The sequence below is a fragment of the Macrobrachium rosenbergii genome, chromosome 55 (assembly GCF_040412425.1).
Source record: "Macrobrachium rosenbergii isolate ZJJX-2024 chromosome 55, ASM4041242v1, whole genome shotgun sequence".
NCBI classification, from domain to species: Eukaryota; Metazoa; Arthropoda; class Malacostraca; order Decapoda; family Palaemonidae; genus Macrobrachium; species Macrobrachium rosenbergii.
The window spans coordinates 85,053,068-85,075,438 of NC_089795.1; the positions used below are offsets into that span (position 1 = coordinate 85,053,068).

The 22,371-nt window shown below is 38.5% G+C and overlaps 2 protein-coding genes across 5 annotated transcripts in view; one reads left to right on the top strand and one right to left on the bottom strand.

The window, feature by feature from the left end:
- LOC136835555 (uncharacterized) overlaps positions 1–22,371 on the top strand; it is a 234,954-nt gene that overhangs the window by 137,969 nt on the left and 74,614 nt on the right. The gene's annotated exons all lie outside the window — the stretch shown is intronic.
- LOC136835550 (uncharacterized) lies at positions 4,269–20,112 on the bottom strand. 3 transcript variants are annotated; one of them, XM_067099197.1, is made up of 3 exons: positions 19,502–20,112; positions 6,000–7,577; positions 4,269–5,732 (listed from the first exon to the last, which is right to left on the bottom strand). In XM_067099197.1, the coding sequence occupies exons 2-3, from the start codon at positions 7,553–7,555 to the stop codon at positions 5,615–5,617; spliced, it is 1,674 nt and encodes a 557-aa protein (XP_066955298.1). In that variant the 5' UTR covers positions 7,556–7,577; positions 19,502–20,112; the 3' UTR covers positions 4,269–5,614. The 3 variants fall into 3 exon arrangements, with proteins under 3 accessions (XP_066955298.1, XP_066955297.1, XP_066955299.1); XM_067099196.1 differs by having other exon boundaries at positions 19,343–19,514; XM_067099198.1 differs by lacking the exon at positions 19,502–20,112 and adding an exon at positions 19,343–19,487 and having other exon boundaries at positions 5,970–7,577.

Below are 22,371 nucleotides of genomic sequence, written 5' to 3' on the forward strand. Positions count from 1 at the left end.
CATATACATACCAGGTATGAAAACTTTTCATGCTCCTGTGGATAATTTTCAGATAATGGCTGACTGATCTGAATTATGAATTATCATTGGAACAATCAAGGTCATCTGTGCCAACATACTCTAGTTATTGATATTACTCCCAACAAGCTACGTTGAACAGGTACAAATGTTTCACTTAGTAGCACATATGCAGCTTCTACAGTACATGCTTGCATATATTATCACACATTGAAACCACACAGTTACATAATGAAAGTGATTGAATAAAAATTGTGAGGTTGAAATAAAAAAAAATCTAGACTGAATTTTCTGAAGAAAATCTTGTCTGATGTATGAACATTATCCCCAAGAACTTTGGACAGGAGATAATTACCTTACTCATCTAGCACTTGGACAGGAAACGCACTTCGAGGCTCCCACGACTGGGACACTCGACCTGCAGTTTCTGCACGATCAAAAGGACCAAACACAATTTGGGAGAAAATGCCAGTATAGAATAAAAAAGTAAGTTTCTTAAATTCGCATTACAACAACAAAAGGTGGACAAGCCTACACTGCTTAGACCATTCTGCATTTGTGTGAAACTTACAACTCATTCTTGAGGAACAGAGGCAAATATTAATTTGCTTTTCCCCAAGTTTAATCAAGACTGAAATTAGAGTACATTTATCTTTTTTATAAAAACACAAAACATATTTAGAAATATATAGAGAAAAAAAAGTTTGGGGAAGTGAGAGCAGACACTCATCCATGTCTGCATTTAAGGGATCATTTTGGTCAAGACAAGTCAAGATAACTTGACTTCTGGTATCATACGCATTCTCGCTCATCTCGACAAGTTGAACAGTAAGGTGCCTGATACTTGACTGAGGTGTGGCGGTTACTGGTGATTTTCAGCAATGTTCTTCTTTCGGTAATGCTATTACCGCCCTGCAATGCACACAGAAACTCAGTATAATGGTTTGAATGAGCAATAATTAGCAGTCTGTCTTTCACTCTCACTGGAGGAACAGGACTTTTGAAGGCAGGTCTTGGAGCACAACAGAGAACGGAATATAGAATTTAGGCCAGAGGCCAGGCACTGGGACCTATAAGGTCGTTGGCCATGCAAATATTGGTGGGTACGGGTAAAAAAAAAAGGAGCCTCGGGTCTAGGAACTGGCAAGATTGACAATTTTACTAGACCAAAGTACGAAATAAAACGATAAATCTCAAAAGAAGTTCAGTTTTGTTGTAATTTATACGACAGAAGTGTACTGTATACGTAAGCAATATGTTTCTTACGTTTAGTTAGCTAACCGTACCTAGGAAAAGAATTGGCTTTGTATCATCTTCTGTTTTCATTCATTTGCATGTGAACATCTAGCCTTGGCTACCCTGTTTCTTACCGGCCTACCAATGCCTGTTTCCAAAAGCAGTGGGACTCAAGATCATTTTGCCTCTTCTACAATTGCCCTTCTACCACAGCGTGGTCCCCTCACTTCCTTCTCCTCCCAGACAAACATTTTCAGAGCTTGTTTTTTGAAGGCTCTCTGACATAACTAGATTTTGGTGTCTCACAATCCCAATCAGTGCAAAGCTTTTCTCTCAGACCTCGATAGAAGCACTGCCTTTTGTCTATCTTGGTTCCTGGGCCTTGTGGAACTGCGGAGGAACTTCTAATTTCAGAGCTGTAGAGGTTAAATGGTTATTATGAAAAGATTGCACGATGAGCCCTTTTGGGTATATCAAAGCAGCCACCAAACGACTAATTGTTATCAGATGGGAAAAAATATCAAATGGGAAAAAAGGATTAAGCCTGCACGAATACTAGAACAGGTTTTAAGGCATTTCAAGAGACTGAATGCTGTATCCTTACAGGCAAAACTGAGAAAGCCTTTCAAGACTCTACATCTCACTGAAAAGCAAACAAGAAAAGATGAGTTGAGCCGCTTTGGGTAAAAATGAGGAAATTTTACTGATCAAAGGTAGCTTATCAAGAAAAATTTTAAGATAATGATTGTTGCTTCCTATTGAATCTTAAGCCTTTTAAGTGCAAAGGAGACAGACATTCTGACTACTCAAATGTGGTTAAGAATAAAAAAAAATCAATATTCGGTCCTTATAGATACAAAGGAAACAGACTTAAATACTCATAAATAATCTTACAGCCTAATTATTAAGCAAATGAAAGTTGAACCCTTGTAGATACAAGGGAAACCAATTTGATGACCACGAAACTCCCTTGAAGGCTAACTGCAAAAATGAAACTGACCCCCTAGACCTATCGGGTACAAGAACCCTTATACCTCCTTAAAGAAGTCATACTGGTCCTGGTTTGCACAAGAGGAACAGGAGTAAGGACCCTTAAACCTTCTTGAAGGCCAAATCAGTTTAAAAAGCGCAGTGCCCTTGTTAGTACAAGGGAAACATACTTAAGAGTCCCTACGTCACCTTACAATACAATCATTGAAACAATGACTGTTAAGCCCTTTGAAACCAAAGGAATCAGAGTTTAGAAAATTTATGATCTCTTCAAAGGACGACCATTGAAACAATGAATGTTGAGCCCTTTGAAAACAAAGGAAACACAATTTAGAAAACTTATGACCTCCTCAAAGGACGATCATTGAAACAATGAATGTTGAGCCCTTTGAAAACAAGGGAAACAATTTAGAAAAATTGTGATCTTTTGAAAGGACGATCAGTGGAGCCCTTAGAAAACAAAGGACACACAATTTAGAAAACTTATGATCTCTTCAAAGGACGATCACTGCAACAGTGAATGTTGAGCCCAAGAACACCATCAAGGCCAATCATGACGACAGTGATGATGAAGTTCGTGAACGAAAAATTCAGACGGGGTGAAGCTGGTGCCCTTCAGCCTTCATGGAGGGCAGTAACGAAGAGAATGAATGCTGAGGCATCCCGAGTACATGGAAAACCAACCTTGGGACCTGTAGACATCCCTAATGAATGTTTAGGCCTTCAAGGGGCAAGGAAAAATTTACTGACACCTTTACTCATTAATGACATTCAGGAGGAGAATGAATGTGGACCCTCACAGGTATAACTGAATTAGAGTTGAGGGCCACTAGGCCTATTCAAGGGCAACATGAAGAGGATGAATGAGCAACAACGAAACAAAACTACTCTGACCTCAAAGCACTACTAGGCAACCTAAGGATTATTAAATAGATAATAGCCTGGATATATAATTCAAAATTATATCTTAATTATGAGATGTATCTATATATTACAGTAATACAGTTTTTGCTGTTACTGTACACCCCATAAAAAATGTGAACAATTTTAAATCATAACAAAATGCACATCAGGTACATATACACCGTGCAAAATCATACAAATTTTCAATGAGGTGATTTGACTATGACGTACCAGCATCCCACTCCGATCCCCGGTTTAGTTTAAATTATGAAAATTCTCAAAAAACACTTTTAAAACATAACCATAGTGTCAGTCTTCGCTCTGACGAATCAAACTATCACAAACCTCAAGAAAGAAATCATTCCATTTTCCAAATTACTCACAGAAATGCAAAACAGTGCCAGTTTCTTACAGATGGTTCACCTTGAAAAGTTCTCTGTGATACAATTGATATTAACCTGCAGAGCCAAATTGGGAATCAACTTAACCATGAAAATATCTCTTTCAAAAGTGCCCATCATTTACAAAGAGGTATTTTGCATTATTTGAGCAAAGAATTTTTGTAACTTTTTACATAGTTCCATAAAATTTCAACATTCTCTCTGCAAAGAACTGCTCAAGGTTTGGTAAACCCAACAATGCCCATTGGCTTCATTCGTGAAATCCATTGAGAAAAAGAACTTACAACACCATTCAAAATACAGGTCACATTCAGACTCCCCTACATTTTTTCCAACCTGACATCATACTAAATACTGTAATAAGAATTAAGACCTTTAGAGAAAACACAGCAAGAATTGATAAAACAAAGTAAACACCAGAAGCTCCCCTGATGGGATTACTTACTGATCTCCCATCACAGGCATAATGAAAGTTACCAAAGCCCTGTTTGAAAATGATGAACTTACTTGATGTCATTTCAAAAATGTCTTGCCAAAAGATTAATTTTTTCATAGATTCCTACCTGTATTATTCCATTCACCATTTTTTTTTTTCAAAAGTAACACAAGAATACAATGGTATCATATATAATAACATGGTACAATTTACACAATACACTCAATGAACTACCATTTCCAATTGTCAGTATAACAATTTGGATGAAAAGGATAACGCCAATGTATATTACTTTTAAACTTTAATACTGAATAATATATATATAAGACTGCATTCTTATATACTTTATATATATCACACAGACAAAAAATATAATACAAGTGTAAAAGCCAAACACCACTAGAGCTACATCACAAGAAAAATAAAATTCTTTCTGAAACAAGGGCAGGGAGGGAGGGAAAATATATTATTATTATTATTATTATTAATAACCTTTCTAAGTTCACTTTAACTGGAGAGATTCAGACGAAGAGATTCAGCGTCACTCAGCAGACGACAATTACGACAGGAATCAATCCCAAAGTATGAAATGCAGTTTACAGAAAATAAATGCAAGCTGGTAAGGGAGGGAAACTATCGTCTAACTTAGGATGAAACTTTTTTTTTTTTAAGTACATTAAGTCCGTCAGTACTATCAAGATAAACCTGGCATCTTTCTTATCATTAAGGGTGAAGGGAATATCGTAACTACATATCTGAGCAGCATTACCTTTAAGATTAAAAAAAATTTCATGATGGCAATTAAAATGATTTTTTTTTATGAAAAATGTAAATTAAAAACAGGAAAAAAGGAACTGGGGGGTGTTTCAAGATTAATGAACAGATGAAAATATGCCAAAGATACTAAAACAACTCTTTAAAAGGGGCTTACAAGAAACACAGATCTATTGTTACCAAAACCAAAACATATGTTAATAGAGAGTAAAAATCACATCTGTTCACAAAATATGTCAAAAAATTAATTACCAAAAAATGTCTCCGAGACAATACGACTTTCATATACAGATATTTTGCATTCCTTCCAATTACATTAAAATTTTCTTATATTAAGCTATAATCAATGATAAACATCCAAATTCAATATGACACACAGTATTATAACAAGATGCAATATACTGTGGTTTATAAATGGCATAATAGAATATTTTCCATTTAAACTTGACCACAAGTGTATTTAATCATTCTGTCTGCTTTTCGGCCTAATTGCAGTTTTCTCTTACTGAAAACTAGATCAAGGAATCTTTTTAATTACCATCACATTTTTTGGGCAAACTCAATGGACTTGCTAAACACCGACTACACACTGTCACCGAGCTGCAGATGCCAGTTTCAACAAAAGTAGAAAAATATACATAGACAAAAATAAAATTCACTCATTTTATGACAAGCTTTTTACCACTGCCTCGTGATTGCATTACAAATACATCGAAAGGGATATTTCAGGAACTAGGCTAGGTGAGCCCCCACTGTTAAGTATTCACGCTAACAAGGGGTGACACGTTTATTTGGAAATACAGAGAGGAATCATCACAACTTTTCCATGTGGGCGGAGGGGGACATCTTGCAGGCGTTACCTCCCTCTCATTTTCGCATGGTGCGGCCGGGGCGAATGCTGGGAAGGACTGGGGCTCGGCTCTGGAGTAGAATTTGGTGGTCTTGGTGGGCGAGGACTAGGAGTTCTTGCTGACCTGGAAAGAAGAGATGCATCACTTGACGGACATGGTTCATGATTGCGAATGTTTAACTCAGTTGAATTGTTCCACTGACGATTGATTATTCATGACATAGCATCCCTTACTGAAAATTAACCAAGAAGTCTAATATCAGTTATTGACACTTCAGTAGCAGCTGACTTTAAGCATGGAAAAGGTGTTTAGTGGAATATGTTTATGTGAAAGAAAGTATAGTACGTAGAAAAAAAATACCGCTGTTGCTACGGAAAACTCTTCTGCTACCTTGGCCTTGGACTTAATCTGTGCCTCCCTGAGGGAGATGGTGGTTGTGCCAGTGGCTGGTTTAAAGATATTGGTGATACCGATCTCCTTGGGGATGCCAGTCTCTGTGTGAGACCTCGACTGCGCAGTGGCGGTGATACAGATCTTCGGCTTGGTGTTGGTGGCGTAGATCTGGAATGGTGGCGCAAGGGGGGAGATACAGAGCGTCTTACTGTTGAAGGAGAGTGGAGCCGATCTTGTGGAGATACAGAGCGCCTTGGTGATGGGGGGTATTGGTTGTGAGCTGCTCTATGACGACTGGAAGGTGTTGCTGGGCACGGAGGTGTTGGTGGTCTAGGTGGTGGAGTAGTGGGTGCCACACGAGTTAAACTTATGGGGCTTGATGAGGCACGAGTCCGCCAAGACAGCACCTGGGGAGGGATGTCCCCATGAGGAACAGAGGTAGAGTTAATATTTGGATTATTAGGATAATGCTGTGTAGAAGATGATATACCTGCTGATGCTCCAGAATGTCCATTTGAAGATAAAGGTGGTGGCCATGGAGACAGAGACAAGCTGGCACCAATAGCAGTGGAAGAAGATGATGGTGAAATGCTAGGACCCATAGCAGCTGAATTAGGAGAATCACATTGCCAAGATAATCCAACAGCACCCTCAGAAGATTCCTGACACCAAGATGTGGATGAAGATTCAACATCTAAGGAGGAATTGACTGGATCCCGTGGGCAAGATGATGTTGAAGCAGTAGGCTCTCCTACATGAATGTCTGACTCCTCTGAGGCCCACCTGGATCTACAGCTACTTCTATCGCTATGCTTATGGGACTCAGGAGATCCCGTGGAACTTACATCGTTAGTTCCAGCACTACCATGATACACCTCTGAAGTCCAGTGGGATGATGAACTTTCTGATTTGGTATTGTTTTTGGAACAGTTGACCTGCCATGTTGAGCGTGACACCATGGTTTCACCCACAGCACTGGGAGGAATATCTTGAGTAGCATGAGAAAAAGATGGTATTGCAGCACCTTCAGATGAATCTGCTGGCCACTCACATCCTGCTTCATTATCTACAGAATTGACATGGTTACTGGATGAAAAAGGTGGCATATCAACATCCATGTTAGAGCTTGAGACTTCTGAGGAAAAGGGGTTTGGTGAGCATGAAGACTGGAAAGTAGCTGCAGAATCTAACTTGCTTTTCGAAGAGCTCGGGCACTGGTCTAGTGAAGCTGGAAATGCCACTGGAAAGCAATCAATACTGTGGTTACTTGACTCTTCGACCATTGCTTCACCATTAGCAGGTCCCAACCCATCCTGCGAAGACATCAGTGGAACTGAAAAAGAACTGGTGGAGGAAGTAGGTTCCATAGAAGCATTAGCCATTGATGATGATATAGAGGACATTGCTGAAGAGAAGGGTGAAGTCCCAGGCACAGAGGGAGAGACTTCAGAGAAGTCAGATATATTTTCTCTTGGGATATCATGGCAATCATCAGAGGACGATGGGAGTGATTCAGGAGATGGAGGGGGTGTAGGGGATGATGGGTTGTTCATGGTGAAAACGTCGGGGCATCTCCTGCGAAAAGAAAAAAAAAGTGCGTATGAGATTATGATGCAAAAGGTTTGGACAACTAGTTAGCTAAGACTAAATCAAACATTATAACATATTACAGTGTACTGTTAGCCCTGAATATAATTCAGGAATCAAATATGGAATGACATTAGAAGGTTATCTTCATAAATCTAGAAGAAGGGAAACTTGTGGTTCAGTTCATAAAATAAACTCATTAACTTGTGAGTTCATCCATGGTATTCTTCCTTTCTAGTGAAACCATTGTAAAAAGTGGTAGAGAGGTGACCTCTTTCATTTCATTGTCGATTACCATGACCATTGCAGCACCAGTTTTATGTGTAAAATTCACAAATAAATGAGTCTCTTTCTTCTTCCATATCCTGCCTACAGAAATAATTGAATTCATAAGTCATTTTAGTAAATACTACATAACAAATTTCTAACTTAGTCTAGAGCTGGATCCCCTGCTGATGAGTTGCAAAGGGCTACAAAATGTTTTTGGGGTCATAGAACCGTCTGTAAATTTTTAAAAAATTTGGAATCATCAAGAATTACCAAGTGGTAAGCATCCTGACTAAGCAATATTTAAACATTTTCCTTCCACTAAAAATCTTAAAATTAATCTCAGGTATGACTAGGTACCGCATACGATTCCCTGCTGAGTGTGCGTTACACCTCATTATTTTTTTTCAAGAAAGCAATGCAGAAAAATTTTTTAAATAAAAAACCAACAAGCACAAGACCCGTTTCATGGAAAACCACTTACACAATTCTTATCCCATCCCAAGTTATAAAATAGGTTGGATTTGGTAAATACATAGCCATGAATTATCTGAGCTGGCTGTGAAACCACAAGCATGACAGAATGTCAGTAAGGTCTGAGAAATATGTGAGGAAGGATGAGTTTAGGAATTTCTGTGGAAATTTTCTCCCCAAATTGTCTGTGTCAATTCTCAAAGGGTTTAAAACTCTCAATTACGTATTATTAAATGATCTCTTTGAAGCTGGGGATTCAACAATTCTGAATACTGGAAAATACAGCTGTAAGGCCAAAAAGATTGGCAACTACTGGCCTTAAGAGTAAGAATTCACTTAAAAATGTGAGAATTTTAAAAATAAAAATGGGTCACAACTTAATGCGGAGAAAAATTCAATTGGATTTCATGTAGTAATCAACTTTACTCTTGTATATATAAACTTTAAGAGTTGAGTTGACTGTTGTAAATTACAAAAAATCAGCAGCCAGTCCTTCTCATAAAACATTTAAAACCTATAAAACTATGAATTGCATTTGTTTTCTCTCAAACCCATTCATTTACAAAACCCTACTAGCACATCCAAGACGAAGAACACTTTCACCTAGTCTGGCTGATGTCAATAATAGTGGGTCAAGCGGTAAATAAATGAGAAAACTATTTCCAATTGCTGACCTCATTAAGGATATTACCTGAGAACAAATGGATATTGTAACCATGATCAGCAAGGTAACCAGGTTTTTAGACATTGCTCACTGGGAAGTGGCTAGAATGAGCCTATTGTACAGGCAACTGTACAGTCAGATTCCCGTCCTGTGAACCCAGGACCCCACTAGGAGCTAAGACTTTTGTGAAGACTTTGCATCCAGATACTGTGTGTGTGTGTATGTGTCTGTGTGTGTGTGTGATGTGTGTGTGTGTGTGTGTGTGTGTGTGTCCTTCTGCCATAAGCATCATATTCCTGCTCCCAAAGTTTGGTGACATTTCAACCATTTTAGCATTTTTCAAAATTACATATCAAAATAATTCATCCTGCTCTATCAATTATGGTACAACCAAAATCATTCATTTATATTTGCCAACTGTCAGCTATTGTGTATGCCTGCTTGGTGCAAATCTGGCTTATAGAATCACAACGTTCTTTGACCAGGCGTAACTCATGTTTAACTGGTTTAAGTAGTTTTTGCAGTCATTGGTATAATTGTGACCTATTTCGGTATTTCTTATGTAATCAAGTAGTTCCCTATTTTATTGGCAACAGTCATTCTTATCCTTCAAACTGCCACCTTATTACTTCAATTATTGTGCTTACTACTCAACTCTCACTTTCTCAAGACACATGAAATAAATTGTGTTTTTCCCTATTGCCAATTTGCTTTATACATCAAGCTCACTAGGGACTTCCATCCCTTTGTAACTAATGTTTGGGCACCTCAACAGGATACAAGAGAATCCTTTGCGGGATACTTTAATGCCTATAAGACATCTGACAGTTTATGTTGGCCAAAGTTCTTGCTTATACTTCTACTCCTCTCTGTAAAATAATTTCCAGCATTCTACTTGAAAACTGCTCTATACTTGTAAAATGTGTAACAGATTCTGCCATATTTTCAGTAAAGGCCCTCAAGGTTCTGTTTTTGCAACTGCAATCTTCCTTTCTGTATCAATAACTTTCTCTAAACTACCTCTTTTCTTACTCCTGCATTGTATATTCTTCCTTTATTCACCTCCCAGCCATCCTATATTGTTTGCGCATTAGACATGAAACAGTTCTTCCATCCTCTGTAACCTCAGATCTTGAAAACTCATCTGAATGGGGAACCCATAACTTAGTCGAGTTTGACTACTCCAAGAAATCATTTGTTTCTGACGTTCTTCATCTTCAGATCTGTTCGTTCAGTTTCTTGGAATGCACTGAAATTGTCATTCTACCAAGTCTCTAAATTTTCATAACACTACAAACTCTCTCTTTTGAGATCTCATGCTGTTCAAATTACGAGGCAGACTGCGTCTAAGAAATGGTGTATTTTCAAGCGTTACATTTTCCATTTTATTTACTAAAGCTTTATACTAGCCTTAAGTGCTCTTTGGGATATTGCTGTGATATTTGTTGTGCCTTTGGCTCACTTCAAGACAGGAACGAATTATGGGCAATTTGGCAATCCTCTTCTGTTCTGTGTTGCAACTTCTCTTCAGTTTTCTATAAAATTTCTGTCACTATTCCACTGAACTAGTTAGACACAGTCATCACTTCTTTTTCAGGTGGTTTCATAAGAACCACAAACTCTCCGACCTCCTGCCCCAACCTATTTACTTGTGAAAATCAATAGTCCTCAGCTTTCCACTGTCTCTAGGGGCTTCAGTTTTCAACAGCACTCATAATGTCCAACCTTTCAAGAGGCTGGGCTGGATAAGGACATTAGGTTGCTGTACCACAAAAGCTTTCTGTAGAAAGCTATCTTACTTCGAGAGGCTTTTGAGAAATAAAGGGAATATGCTTTTGATATCTCTACTAATAGCTCTACAATTGCCTTCAAAGAGCGTCTTTTGGCAGGAAAAAAGAAAATACTCTTCTTCAGTGGCTCTAGTGATGTCCTCTCTACAAACGCTCACTGAAGCGTTTAAAGAAAATCCCACAATAGCCTCCAATGATGGTCTGCAATAAAAAAGGGTTCTTTATAAACTCTTGTGGCTGTTTCTGTTAATTCTGTTGTTTCACTCAACTAAGCCCATGTTCATTCAGGCTCTCCTCGAGATATGAAACTTCTATTTGAATGGTTAACCAAAACTTAAGGCCCATTTTCCGTAACTCAGAGCTAAGGCTTACTTGAAATGTCTACAGTCATCTGCCATGGAAATAAAACTGATCTAGGCCTATATTGGTCTTGCTTCAAAAACTTCACAACCTTAACTCATTCTGTTTCCAGATTTGTTTAAGCAAATAACCTTTTCTGGCAAATGAATGTGTAAAATCCTTAAAATAAACTAATATTGATAGAATGATGCTTTTCTGGGATACTAGAGCCAGGTTTCCTCTAACCTAAATGAACACATCAGATTGTGATGTAGAGCTCCTCATGCCTTGCACCCTTCAGCAAGTTACAGTGCTTACTGTACTTTTCACTTTTAAACAAACCTCACATAAAAATCAAAAGTACATAAAGCAAACGTTGACAAAAATGTCTAATCCATTAGCTTCCGGAATGTCAAAGTGTCAACAGCGAAACTGTAATTCAGCCAAGACTGAGTTGGTTTGCATGCCTCATGAAGAGGGGGAGATGAGTGACGAAAGAAAGATTATGGAAACGGAAGTGCTAGGGACACGAAGGAGTGGATGGCCTAAGACTAGACGGAAAGACGGCATTTGAGAAGACACGGGCGAGACGAAGGATGGGCGACACAAGACAGAGATATCTGGAAAAAGGCTATTAAAAATATCGACCCGGACTACGAATCAAGCTAGGAAAAAGAGGGCTTGTCCAATGGAACGTGAAGTTTTATAAGCAAAGATTTTGAGAGGGTTATAATCTACAGGGCAATCCACCCGGTCCCATTGAGAATGCGAAGTCAATCTCTTTTCGGAATGAACCCTTTGTTTTCATACACCCTTCAGACGGACCTGGTATCATTAAATATGATTAATAATGAAAATATGTAAAGAACGCATTCATTTAACAAATGTATACTTGTAAGTCAGAGGTTAACCTCTACATTCAAATGTTTGACGAGACAGTAAATGTTTCAAAATCATATTCCCCGTATAAAGAAATAAAGCACTGGACACATCATTTCAAACCTGGTAATTACAAGTATTAAAATAAGATTAAATTGCTAATTGGATCTTTCGTCAAAACCTGACATTCGTAGAAGATGTCACAGAACCACTTAGCGTGACAACAAAGCTTTTATTTAGACCCAGCACGTTTTTCCCCCCTGAACACGAGACCCCATACTCAGTCATACAACGCACTTCAATGCGCTCGAGAAAATAAAAAATGTCCCGTCATACATCTCTTAAACCAAAGTACATCCATCAAACTCTCACATCAACGAAAACGTCACATCTGAGCGACCGTGCAATAACAATTGACGAGCGATCAGCGAACTCTACCCAAGGAAAATAAACGCTTTTGGAAGACAATAAACATTTGTTGAATACTGCTCACATTCAATAGACTCCAGCAATGACGTAGACATTTCGTTTTATTTTGACAATCAGCGGAACTATGTGAATGGCCATTATGACCGATGAGACCCCGAGGGAGGTGAGATTGTGACGTAATACACGGCACGTGACACTGCTCGGCTGTTACGATAGAGATCGTACTGTAATGAAACTGTCAATGCCTTGACGTTACCGAAATTTATCAACATTTATCGACTGCTTGTGAATGTTTGCTGTGTTTATTTACGGTATTCTTTTGGTTTATGTCTTCTTCTTGCGAATTGTTCAAGGAGAAAATTGCTTTGCAGTTTGTACACATGCTGAATACTGCTACTGTTACTACTACTGTTACTATTATTAATAATATTTCGACTCTTTCATCATCACGTCGGCTTCGTAATAAAGATATATGTGGGTATTACTTGTAAACTCAAAAAAGTGGATATTACTTGTAAACTACCAAAAAGCGGACATTACTTAAAACTAAAAAAAGTGGACATTACTTTTAACTAAAAAAGCGGACATTACTGAAAACTAAAAAAGTGGACATTACTTATGAACTAAAGAAAGGACATTACTTGTGGTCTTTAATAATTTGGCTATTGCTTGTAAACGCAAAAAAGCGGACATTACTTGTAAACTCAAAAAAACAGACATTACTTGTAACTCAGAAAAAATGGACATTACTTACAATCTTTCAAAATTTGGATATTACTTGTAATCTTTAAAAATTTGGATATTACTTGTAAACGCAAACAAGCGGATATTACTTGTAATTACAGAAAAAGTGGACATTACTTGTAATCTTGAAAATTTGGACATTTCTTATAAACTCAAAAAAAGTGGACATTACTTGTAAACACAGAAAAAGTGGACGTTACTTGTACTCCTTAAAAACGTGGACATTACTTGTAACTAACAAAGAAATGAACATAACTTGTAAACTCAGCACATTAGGCTTACTGGTACTTCCGGAAAGATGCACCAAAGGAATACTTAGGCCTAATTCCTTTGTAACTTACGTTCTGTAAAATAACTTGATATCAGATGGGGTTATAGCCTATAATAATCTATATTAACTGACATATTTTAACATTAATATTAAACAACTAAAAAATCCGCCGAAGTTCTTCTGCGCAATCGAGTTTTCTGTACAGCTGCTACAACGTATAATCAAGGCCACGGAAAACAGCTCTATCTTTCGGTGGTCTCGGCATAATGCTGTATGAGCCGCGGCCCATGAAACTTTACCCATGGCCCGGTTGTGGCCTATCCTATATCGTTGCCAGAAGCATGATTATGGCTAACTTTAACCTTAAACAAAAACAAAACTACTAAGGTTAGAGGGCTGCAATTTGGTATGTTTGATGATTGGAGGGTGGATGATGAACATACCAATTTGCAGCCCTCTAGCCTCAGTAGTTTTTAAGATCTGAAGGAAAAAGCGCGGACGGACACACAAAGCCGGCACAATAGTTTTCTTTTACAGAAAACTAAAAACATAAAAAAAGAACAAAACATATTAACCATATTAAACAATGAATTGGCAATACCAGTCAGCTGACACGTCCTTTCAAATAAAACTTATTTCATCATTTTGAAAATTAATAAGTTCGCATCCGATATGGTCCCGAGGTTCCTCAACAATCTTCATCCAGTCATGAACATCGTTCTAGCATGCGTAACCACAGATGCCGTAACGCCAGATAAAATGTAATCAATCATTCGAAAATTGTTTCATTTGCCAATGACGAATTATTGAGGTCTTCCTCTTCTATCTTCCGTCGAACGCAAAATACATTCCTATGAGATACAAAGCCTTGAGAGAGAGAGAGAGAGAGAGAGAGAGAGAGAGAGAGAGAGAGAGAGAGAGAACAGAGATACAAAGTAGAGAGAGAGAGAGAGAGAGAGAAGAGAACACATTCCTGTGATATACAAAGTCAAGAACACATTCCTATGACATACAAAGTAGAGAGAGAGAGAGAGAGGAACACATTCCTATGATATACAAAGTCTTGAGAGAGAGAGAGAGAGAGAGAGAGGAACACATTCCTATGATATACAAAGTCTTGAGAAAGAGAGAGAGAGAGAGAGAGAGGAGCACATTCCTATGACATACAAAGTCTTGAGAGAGAGAGATTCCCATGATTTACAGTCTTGAGAGAGAGAAAGAGAGAAGTAGCAACTTCAGTACGATTTGCCTGCCGCATCAAGACGTTAACTCAACGAAAATGAAAAACAATAAAAGATTCGAAATCTGCCATGCCACAGTTCACAATCGGAAATAGGCCAAGGTACCGACATCTTTATAAATTTACGGTCGAGTCGATACAATTTTCATTAATAACACTACAACGATACGGATCCTTTAGCTGTAATGAATTTCAACACCTTTTGGAAATGAGAACAGGCCAATCAATTGAAGGGTCACATTAGCCAACCCAGGCAGCATCACTGTGCTTGATGTTATCCAGATAATGGATAAATTTCGATTTACTATCCAGGAAATTGATAAATCTTGGTTTACTATCCAGGAAATTGATAAATTTCGGGTTACTATCCAGAAAATGGATAAATTTCGGTTTACTGTCCAGAAAATGGATAAATTTCGGTTTACTATCCAGAAAATGGATAAATTTCGGTTTACTATCCAGAAAATGGATAAATTTCGGTTTACTATCCAGAAAATGGATAAATTTCGGTTAACTATCCAGAAAATGGATAGATTTCGATTTGCTATCCAGAAACTTGATAAATTTCGGTTTACTATCCAGCAAATGGATAAATTTCGGTTTATTATCCAGAAAATGAATAAATTTCGGTTTACTATCCAGAAAATGGATAAATTTCGGTTTACTATCCAAAAAAATTATAAATTTCGGTTTTCTATCCAGAAAACGGATAATTTTCGGTTTACTATCCAAAAAAATGATAAATTTCCGTTTACTATCCAGAAAATGGATAAATTAATAAAGTTAATAAACTCTTGACTATAGCTTCTGCTTAAGATTGTTGCTAAGACGAAAATATATATACTCTAAATCAATAGATGGATAAATTAGCTATTTAATATTTTACCGTCGTTATTTTGAGCAAGCAACTGTTGCTTGTTATCCTCGAAAGCTTCAGAGGCAAAAGAGTGTTAACTGACGAGAAGAGAAAAAGAGTCGAACACCTGGTACTGAGATTAAAAAATATATATATATATATATATATATATATATATATATATATATATATATATATATATATATATATATATATATATAAAAAGCTTGAAAAGAAACGACAGGAGTGCCAAGTATTTTCATGTAATTATCACATCTTCGGGGATATCACTTTGTGCCCCGAAGATGTGTTAATTACACGACAGTGCTTGGCGCAATGTCGTTTCTTTTCGATCTTTTCCTGTGGCTTCAGCTGATAAACAAATCTCAAGTTTTCCTGTGCCATGTTTTCCACAACCTCCATTCATCAATGAGGTTCTGGGTCTTCCAACTCTCCTGGTGCCCACAGGAGCCCTTTCGAAACCATTACCAACTGGTCTCCTTACAATGATGTAAATGGCGTGTGCAAGCCACTACCATTTCCCCTACATCATGATCTCATCTACCTATGAAGCTCTCATAATTTCCCTTATGGCGCCATTCCTCTTTCTAGCTTGCCTTGCTACTCTTAGTATTCATCTTGAAGATTTATTTAAAGAGTGAAAAAATATTACAGAATGTCATACTATGATTCATCATGTTCGTATAGCAATCAATTTGTACTACAGTAATGCAGACTCTTAGTTTCGTATGTAATTTCAGTCGATTTTATTAATTTTCTACATCTTACTAAGTCTGCCAATTGTCTTATTTGCTTTTTTCAGTCTTTAACTAACTTCAGATGCAAGAGAAATGGTACTGGATTTCATCATTCCTAAATATTTGAAAGATTAAACTTCATTAATCATTTTTCTATCTAATGTCATTTCATCCCATTGTGTATACTAATCTGTCCTTCTCACTTCTGTTTTTCTCAGATTTATCTCCAGTCCCATCTCTCTAAATATTTAATATATTCCGTTAAGCAAGGTTTGTAAAGCTCGTGGTCATCTTCTGTTTACTCCAATCTAAATCTCCTCTTCCATCTCCAACCATTTTTATCATCATAGAATTCATGAGAAAGGCAAACAGCAAAGGTGACAAAACATTACCCTGTAGTACCTCACTATTCACTGGAGATTCTCTTAACATTTACCCCATGTGTGTGTATGTGTATGTATGTATGTATGTACAGTATATATATACAAATATATACATATATTTGCAGAGTTTACAATTAAACTTCCTGTCCGTCATCAAGAGAACCGAAAACAGTAAAGCAAGGAATGAGCTTGATAAAATATAAATAAATACAAAGCCAAACCTGCAATGTGTTAGAGCCAGGAAAATCATCCACTTTCAACTTGTATAAAAGGCACAATTTTTACTCCTCGCAGGTGTGGCTCAGGAAAGTCACAATCTGTTGTTTTTCTTTAAACGGCATTTTCACAAGGAATGGGGCTGCAGATCCCACGCCCATTCACAAAAATGGGACGAGGATGAACCCATATGCCTGAATCTCATCCATACTACCAATCCTCAGGGACCCTATATTATATACTCTTAATAATAATAGCTATGATTGAAGTAATGATAATAAAATTCTTGAGAATAAGCATTATGAAATTCCATTCTTCATATCAATAATAATACTCATTTACATTCAAACCAGGAGATCCTTGCAGCAAGAAAAAAAAAACTAATATAATTCACGTACTTCCCAATGCAGTATTATAGAAATCACGATAATAAAAAAGCGACAAGGTATTTATACTATGTTCTTTCAAGTTGTTATAGTACGGAGATTGTAGGGTAATTAAAATAAAACACTTTAGCAACAGAAAAGAGAGAGATGAGAAATGGAAGGGAAAAGGAAAGACTGTGTGAAGCAAAAGGGTAAATAAACTGGCGTCACACCATAAAAAAAACAGTGTAGTGGAGAATGAGCTAATTTATAAACCGTTAATCATAAAAATAAAAAATAAACAGTATGAAAAAAAGAACAAAAATGAGAAAAATACCAATATGGCGATACTAGCAAACGGAGATCGCGGAAAAATTAATTTAGGCCTATAGGCGCTACTATGAAAACGATCAAATTTAAAGAAATAAAACAAAATTTCTAAAAAAAAAAAACACACTAGAAAGTTAACGGGAACGTTTTTCTGCTGACGCCCTTACATTATCATCGCTTCGTTCGTAGGCCTAAGCTTTTAACTGGTTTATCTTTACTCTAAATGATTACCCAATAAGCTTATCATTATTACACAGGTCGATATATTCGACTGACATGAAACAAATGTCTACCTCGATTCACCCTTATTCACTGAAGGCATAAGACAGAAAATACATATATATCGCTTTTAGCTCCACGATAATATATATCAGTCCTAAAACTGTAAAGGTTTTTAACAGCATACAAACCATATTTTCACGTAGTAACTTGCAAGTACAGGAAAACAAATTCTATTTTTATGGTGTATATTACTCATCCATTGGAATGTTAGTACCAAAAATACCGTTACGTTAAACATACAGATGTTACGGAAGTGTACAGCTGCCGATAATATATGTACACAGGTGTTCGGGTAGATTCACTCTCGCTTTCTGCACAAGTGTTCGCGAATTAGTCACAACGGACACAATGGAAGACATTCGACAAAAGACACATAAAAACAACAGGAGACATAAAAACAATGCCGTATGTTTGTCTGCGCGGTTTATGCTTGTTCATCCGAAGACATTCACGCGTAAACACTGTCGGGAGTTTGAAACACACAAGATGGACACTGACAGATCAGACGGACAGGGAAAATGGCAGATAAATAAGCAGTAAACTGACAGACAGCTTCGTGCGTCGAAAATGAAAGCTCCATTCAACAGAAAGTTGGACAAAAATAAAAATATAGATCGGGGCTCCTGTCTCTGAGTGACTTAATTGTTGTGTCATAATGGAGTAAACAGACTCACTAGAAGATGAGAGAGAGAGAGAGAGAGAGAGAGAGAGAGAGAGAGAGAGAGACTGTCCGAAGGGGGGGGAAGGGGTGTTTGGGGAGACGTTGGTGAGGTCATCAGCGAAAAGGAATTTCATATGCCCTGTCACCCAGCCACCCTCCTCCCCCTCTCTCCACCACCAGACTACCCGGGCATCTGAAACCTCTACGGCCACCTGTGAATGCCTTAGTGAGTGCCTTCATTTTGTCCATTCCTCTCTCTCTCACCCCCTAATACTGAAGGGCCATTCACGGCCCCACCTAACCAGAATACCCCCAGACACCTCTGCTGAAATTAAGAGATCAACAACAGGGGCACCAAATACACACGCGGAAAATCAGCAGTGTCAGACGAGGCTCAAAAAAATTAATTACGTCTAGTAAACCTGATGCCTCCTCCCAGGCAGGCACCCAGCCACCCAGGGGAGGGTGCCCTAACAGCAGTCATCACACTACAGAAGGTCCGTCCGTCGTCATCAGTGGAAGAAGTCCTGGCGCTTGGGACGCCCTATTAGGCAAAGCCCTGACTATGTGACTGGGCATGCGAGCAGGTCAAATCAAACTTTACATTCCGCGTAAGTCAAATGGCTGGCAATGCCAATGGTAGGACCATCTTGCCTCCCCTGTTCGAGCGGCTACCAACATCATCATCATATTGGTTCCATTTATCGCGGGGTTGGGTGTCCCACGATTTTAGACTACACTCAACAGCCATTTGTCATTTAATTGCGTCACTCGTGAATGCTTCATAAAGAACAGGGAAACTTACCTTTCAAGAACGGTATGTTGGGGATGTCCTTTGCCAAAGCTGCCTACATATTACAGTCCCGAAATCCTTAAAATCAAATAAAAAGATCCACTTAAAACTTTTACACACACACACCTCATCCCAAAAGGACTTTAACGCTGAACACAAAAGTTGTCGTACCTCACAACACTGCCAAACTGTTACACTTTGCCATCTTGGTCGAAATACGAGACGATGCAAAAAACACAAGCTCGTGTAGTAATACCAATAAAGATTTAGTCATCGCACTTCCTCTGCGGAATTACATTAGGCAATGGTGGAAACATCTCATGCGTCTGGCAGGCCGCACCCGTGTTCCCCTTTCCCTTTCTATCATTAATGTACTTTGGTTTTGTTTTTATTTAACACCAACAGATTGTCTTCTACGGCTTTAACGACGGTAGCTTTGTCGTTCTAGAATGACGATTAGGCCTTACTAAACGAATATCTGTTTGTTAAAAGGCATAAGAGACGTAGAACGAATAAAAGGGCAGATAAAAAGAGCTAAACGAGGAACAGATCCTTGAAAGATTGTGTAATGGAGAGAGCAAAAAAATTCCTCAGTAGTCCGTGACGCAAGAAGCACACCATTGCTTCAAAGGGCCTGAGGCACTCTCTCGCACTTTTAGTGGATTTACTTGGCGAGACGGACAAAACATCGCAGTGCGTCCGTCCATACGAAAAAGAACGGCTTTTTCTTTCTCTGTCTATCTCGTCTTTTTTCTGTACTCGGCGAGTTCACTCTGACGAATGCAACGTCTTCTCTCTCTCTCTCTCTCTCTCTCTCTCTCTCTCTCTCTCTCTCTCTCTCTCTCTCTCTCTCTCATGCACACACGCACTTGCACTTCAAAGGTAAGTGTATGGATATTAATAAAAAAAATACCACTTGATGCACGGAGGCCCATTAGTATTGATAAATACACACACGGTGTATATTCCCAGCATATGTGCACATACTGATGTATTGCACAAGACAAATGGACAGGCAATGCGCGCGCACCATGTTTAGCCTGATTGTATTCAAATTACAAGAATACAGACAATGGAGAAAAACATTATTATGCATTGTTGGTTTTTAGTTTTGCCGCCTGAGAGAGAGAGAGAGAGAGAGAGAGAGAGAGAGAGAGAGAGAGCTGCAAACAGCCCAGGCCTTGGAATAATGTTTTGCGTGTATGAGGGCGTGTGTTTGTGTGAGAGAGAGAGAGAGAGAGAAGAGAGACAGAGCCAGAGACAGCGAGAGAGAGAGAGATGAGAATGTGTTAAAAATAGTAAAAACAAAACGAGGGAAAAAATGATGAAAGTTTCGACAGAGTTTGAGAGATGGAGGTCTGTTGCCGGTGAGGGGTTGGGGAGGGGTAGGAGATTTGTTGGTAGGAGATCTGAAGGGGGAGGGGGTTGGTGTTAGAAGTAAACGGGAAATATTTGGTTTTGGGAGCTGCAGCCAGAAGTGCAGGAATGCTAATAACAGCAGCGAACGGGATTGAGAAAGAGGCCAGAGAATTAAGAATGGCGGGTTTAGAGAGAAAAGGAATAGGAGAGGGTGAATAAGTAAACAAGTAAGAATATGATCAATTTGTAAACGGGAGAGGAGAGAGAGAGAGATAAGGAATTAATTCATTTTGAGATCGATTGCAAAGCGATATCGACGAGGAATTGTTGAGAGAAAGAGAGAGAGAGAATAAAACATAAGGAATGAATTCATTTTGAGGTCGATTACAAAGCAAAATCGACGAGGAATTAGAGAGAGAGAATAAAAAGATAAGGAGTGAATACATTCCGAGACCAGTCACTAAGTGAAATCAACAAAGAATTATTACAGATTTTCGTCGTGTAACAGAAAAATAAAGTTTTAAGAGCGGGAGTGGGAACTTGAAACCTGTAAATGAGAGTAAGAGAGATAACAGACGATAAGAAATGATAGGTAGCAGTGGAGGGAGAAGTGAGAAGGACTGAGAAACGGCAAAAGCACGGAGGGACAAGCTTCGTGACACTAAAAGGGGAAGAAAAAGAGAGAAAGAGAATGATGTCATAATGAACAGATTTAAAAAGAGAAAATATTGACAGTTTTCAGATGAGGAACTTACTTTGCAGACAAGTACGTAGAATTAGAAACTCGCGTCTATAAATTCATTATTTTTTACTGAACATAATATAATTAAATATACTTAAAAGATCATTAGAACTTAAAATAATATGGAAATGTCCAGTGACTTTCACAGAGGAAGCCAAGATTCGTCAGTGTGTCTAAAAAAAGATCGCTAACGTCAAAATCCTTTTCTTTCCTAACAGTCTTGGACAGAAGACAATTCCTGTGTTGACGAAGGTACCACTCGGAAGACAGCGAAGTAATTATGCTGTCAACATCAATGTAAAGAACCTTGACAGGTTTAGAGATAGCGGGAAGGTTACCATGAACAATTTCCTTCGAATATAGAGTGACAAAGACTAATGCCAATCTATATCTTTGTTATCTGGATGAAAGATCTGATATAATACTCTAGTTGGTCTCGGGTCTTAGAGGGGCATATTGCAGCAAGCAGGTTGTATGTTGTATGTTTCAGTAATTAGTGTTTTTATTTTTCAAACATAACAGGGGCATTGAACCCATGCTCAACCCCATCGCCCAATTCTCTCTCTCTCTCTCTCTCTGCCAAGGGCACCCCAGCAGATAGGTCCTCCACCGGGACTGTGTGCCCACGAGTGAGTCAGTTCTCCTGCCAGGCCGGGAAGCATCTCTGGAGGAGGGCCTCACAACGGGCGCGGGAGCCAAGGCTTCTTATGGAAGAAATTCCTGTAGTAGGGTTTCCTGCCCCTCTCCCAGGGTTGCCTTCCCAGAGGGAGCCAGGGCACCCCTGACAGGGAGGTCCTTCTATAGGGCTGCCTTCCCACGAGGGAGGCAGGGGCTCTTGCCAGGCCGGGAAGCATCTGCAGAAGCGACTCTCGCAAAAGTTGTGGAAGTACAAGATTTCCCACGGAAGGCATCCCTTGAGAACCGTATCCATCCTTCCCCC

What these genes read in the sequence shown, in the direction of transcription:
- LOC136835550 (XM_067099197.1), bottom strand. Translation starts at nt 7,555, where the DNA reads ATGAACAACCCATCATCCCCTACACCCCCTCCATCTCCTGAATCACTC. An exon ending in AGATTAAGTCCAAGGCCAAG is followed by an intron (nt 5,733 to 5,999) that starts GTAGCAGAAGAG and finishes TCTTCTTTCCAG; the next exon opens with GTCAGCAAGAACTCCTAGTC.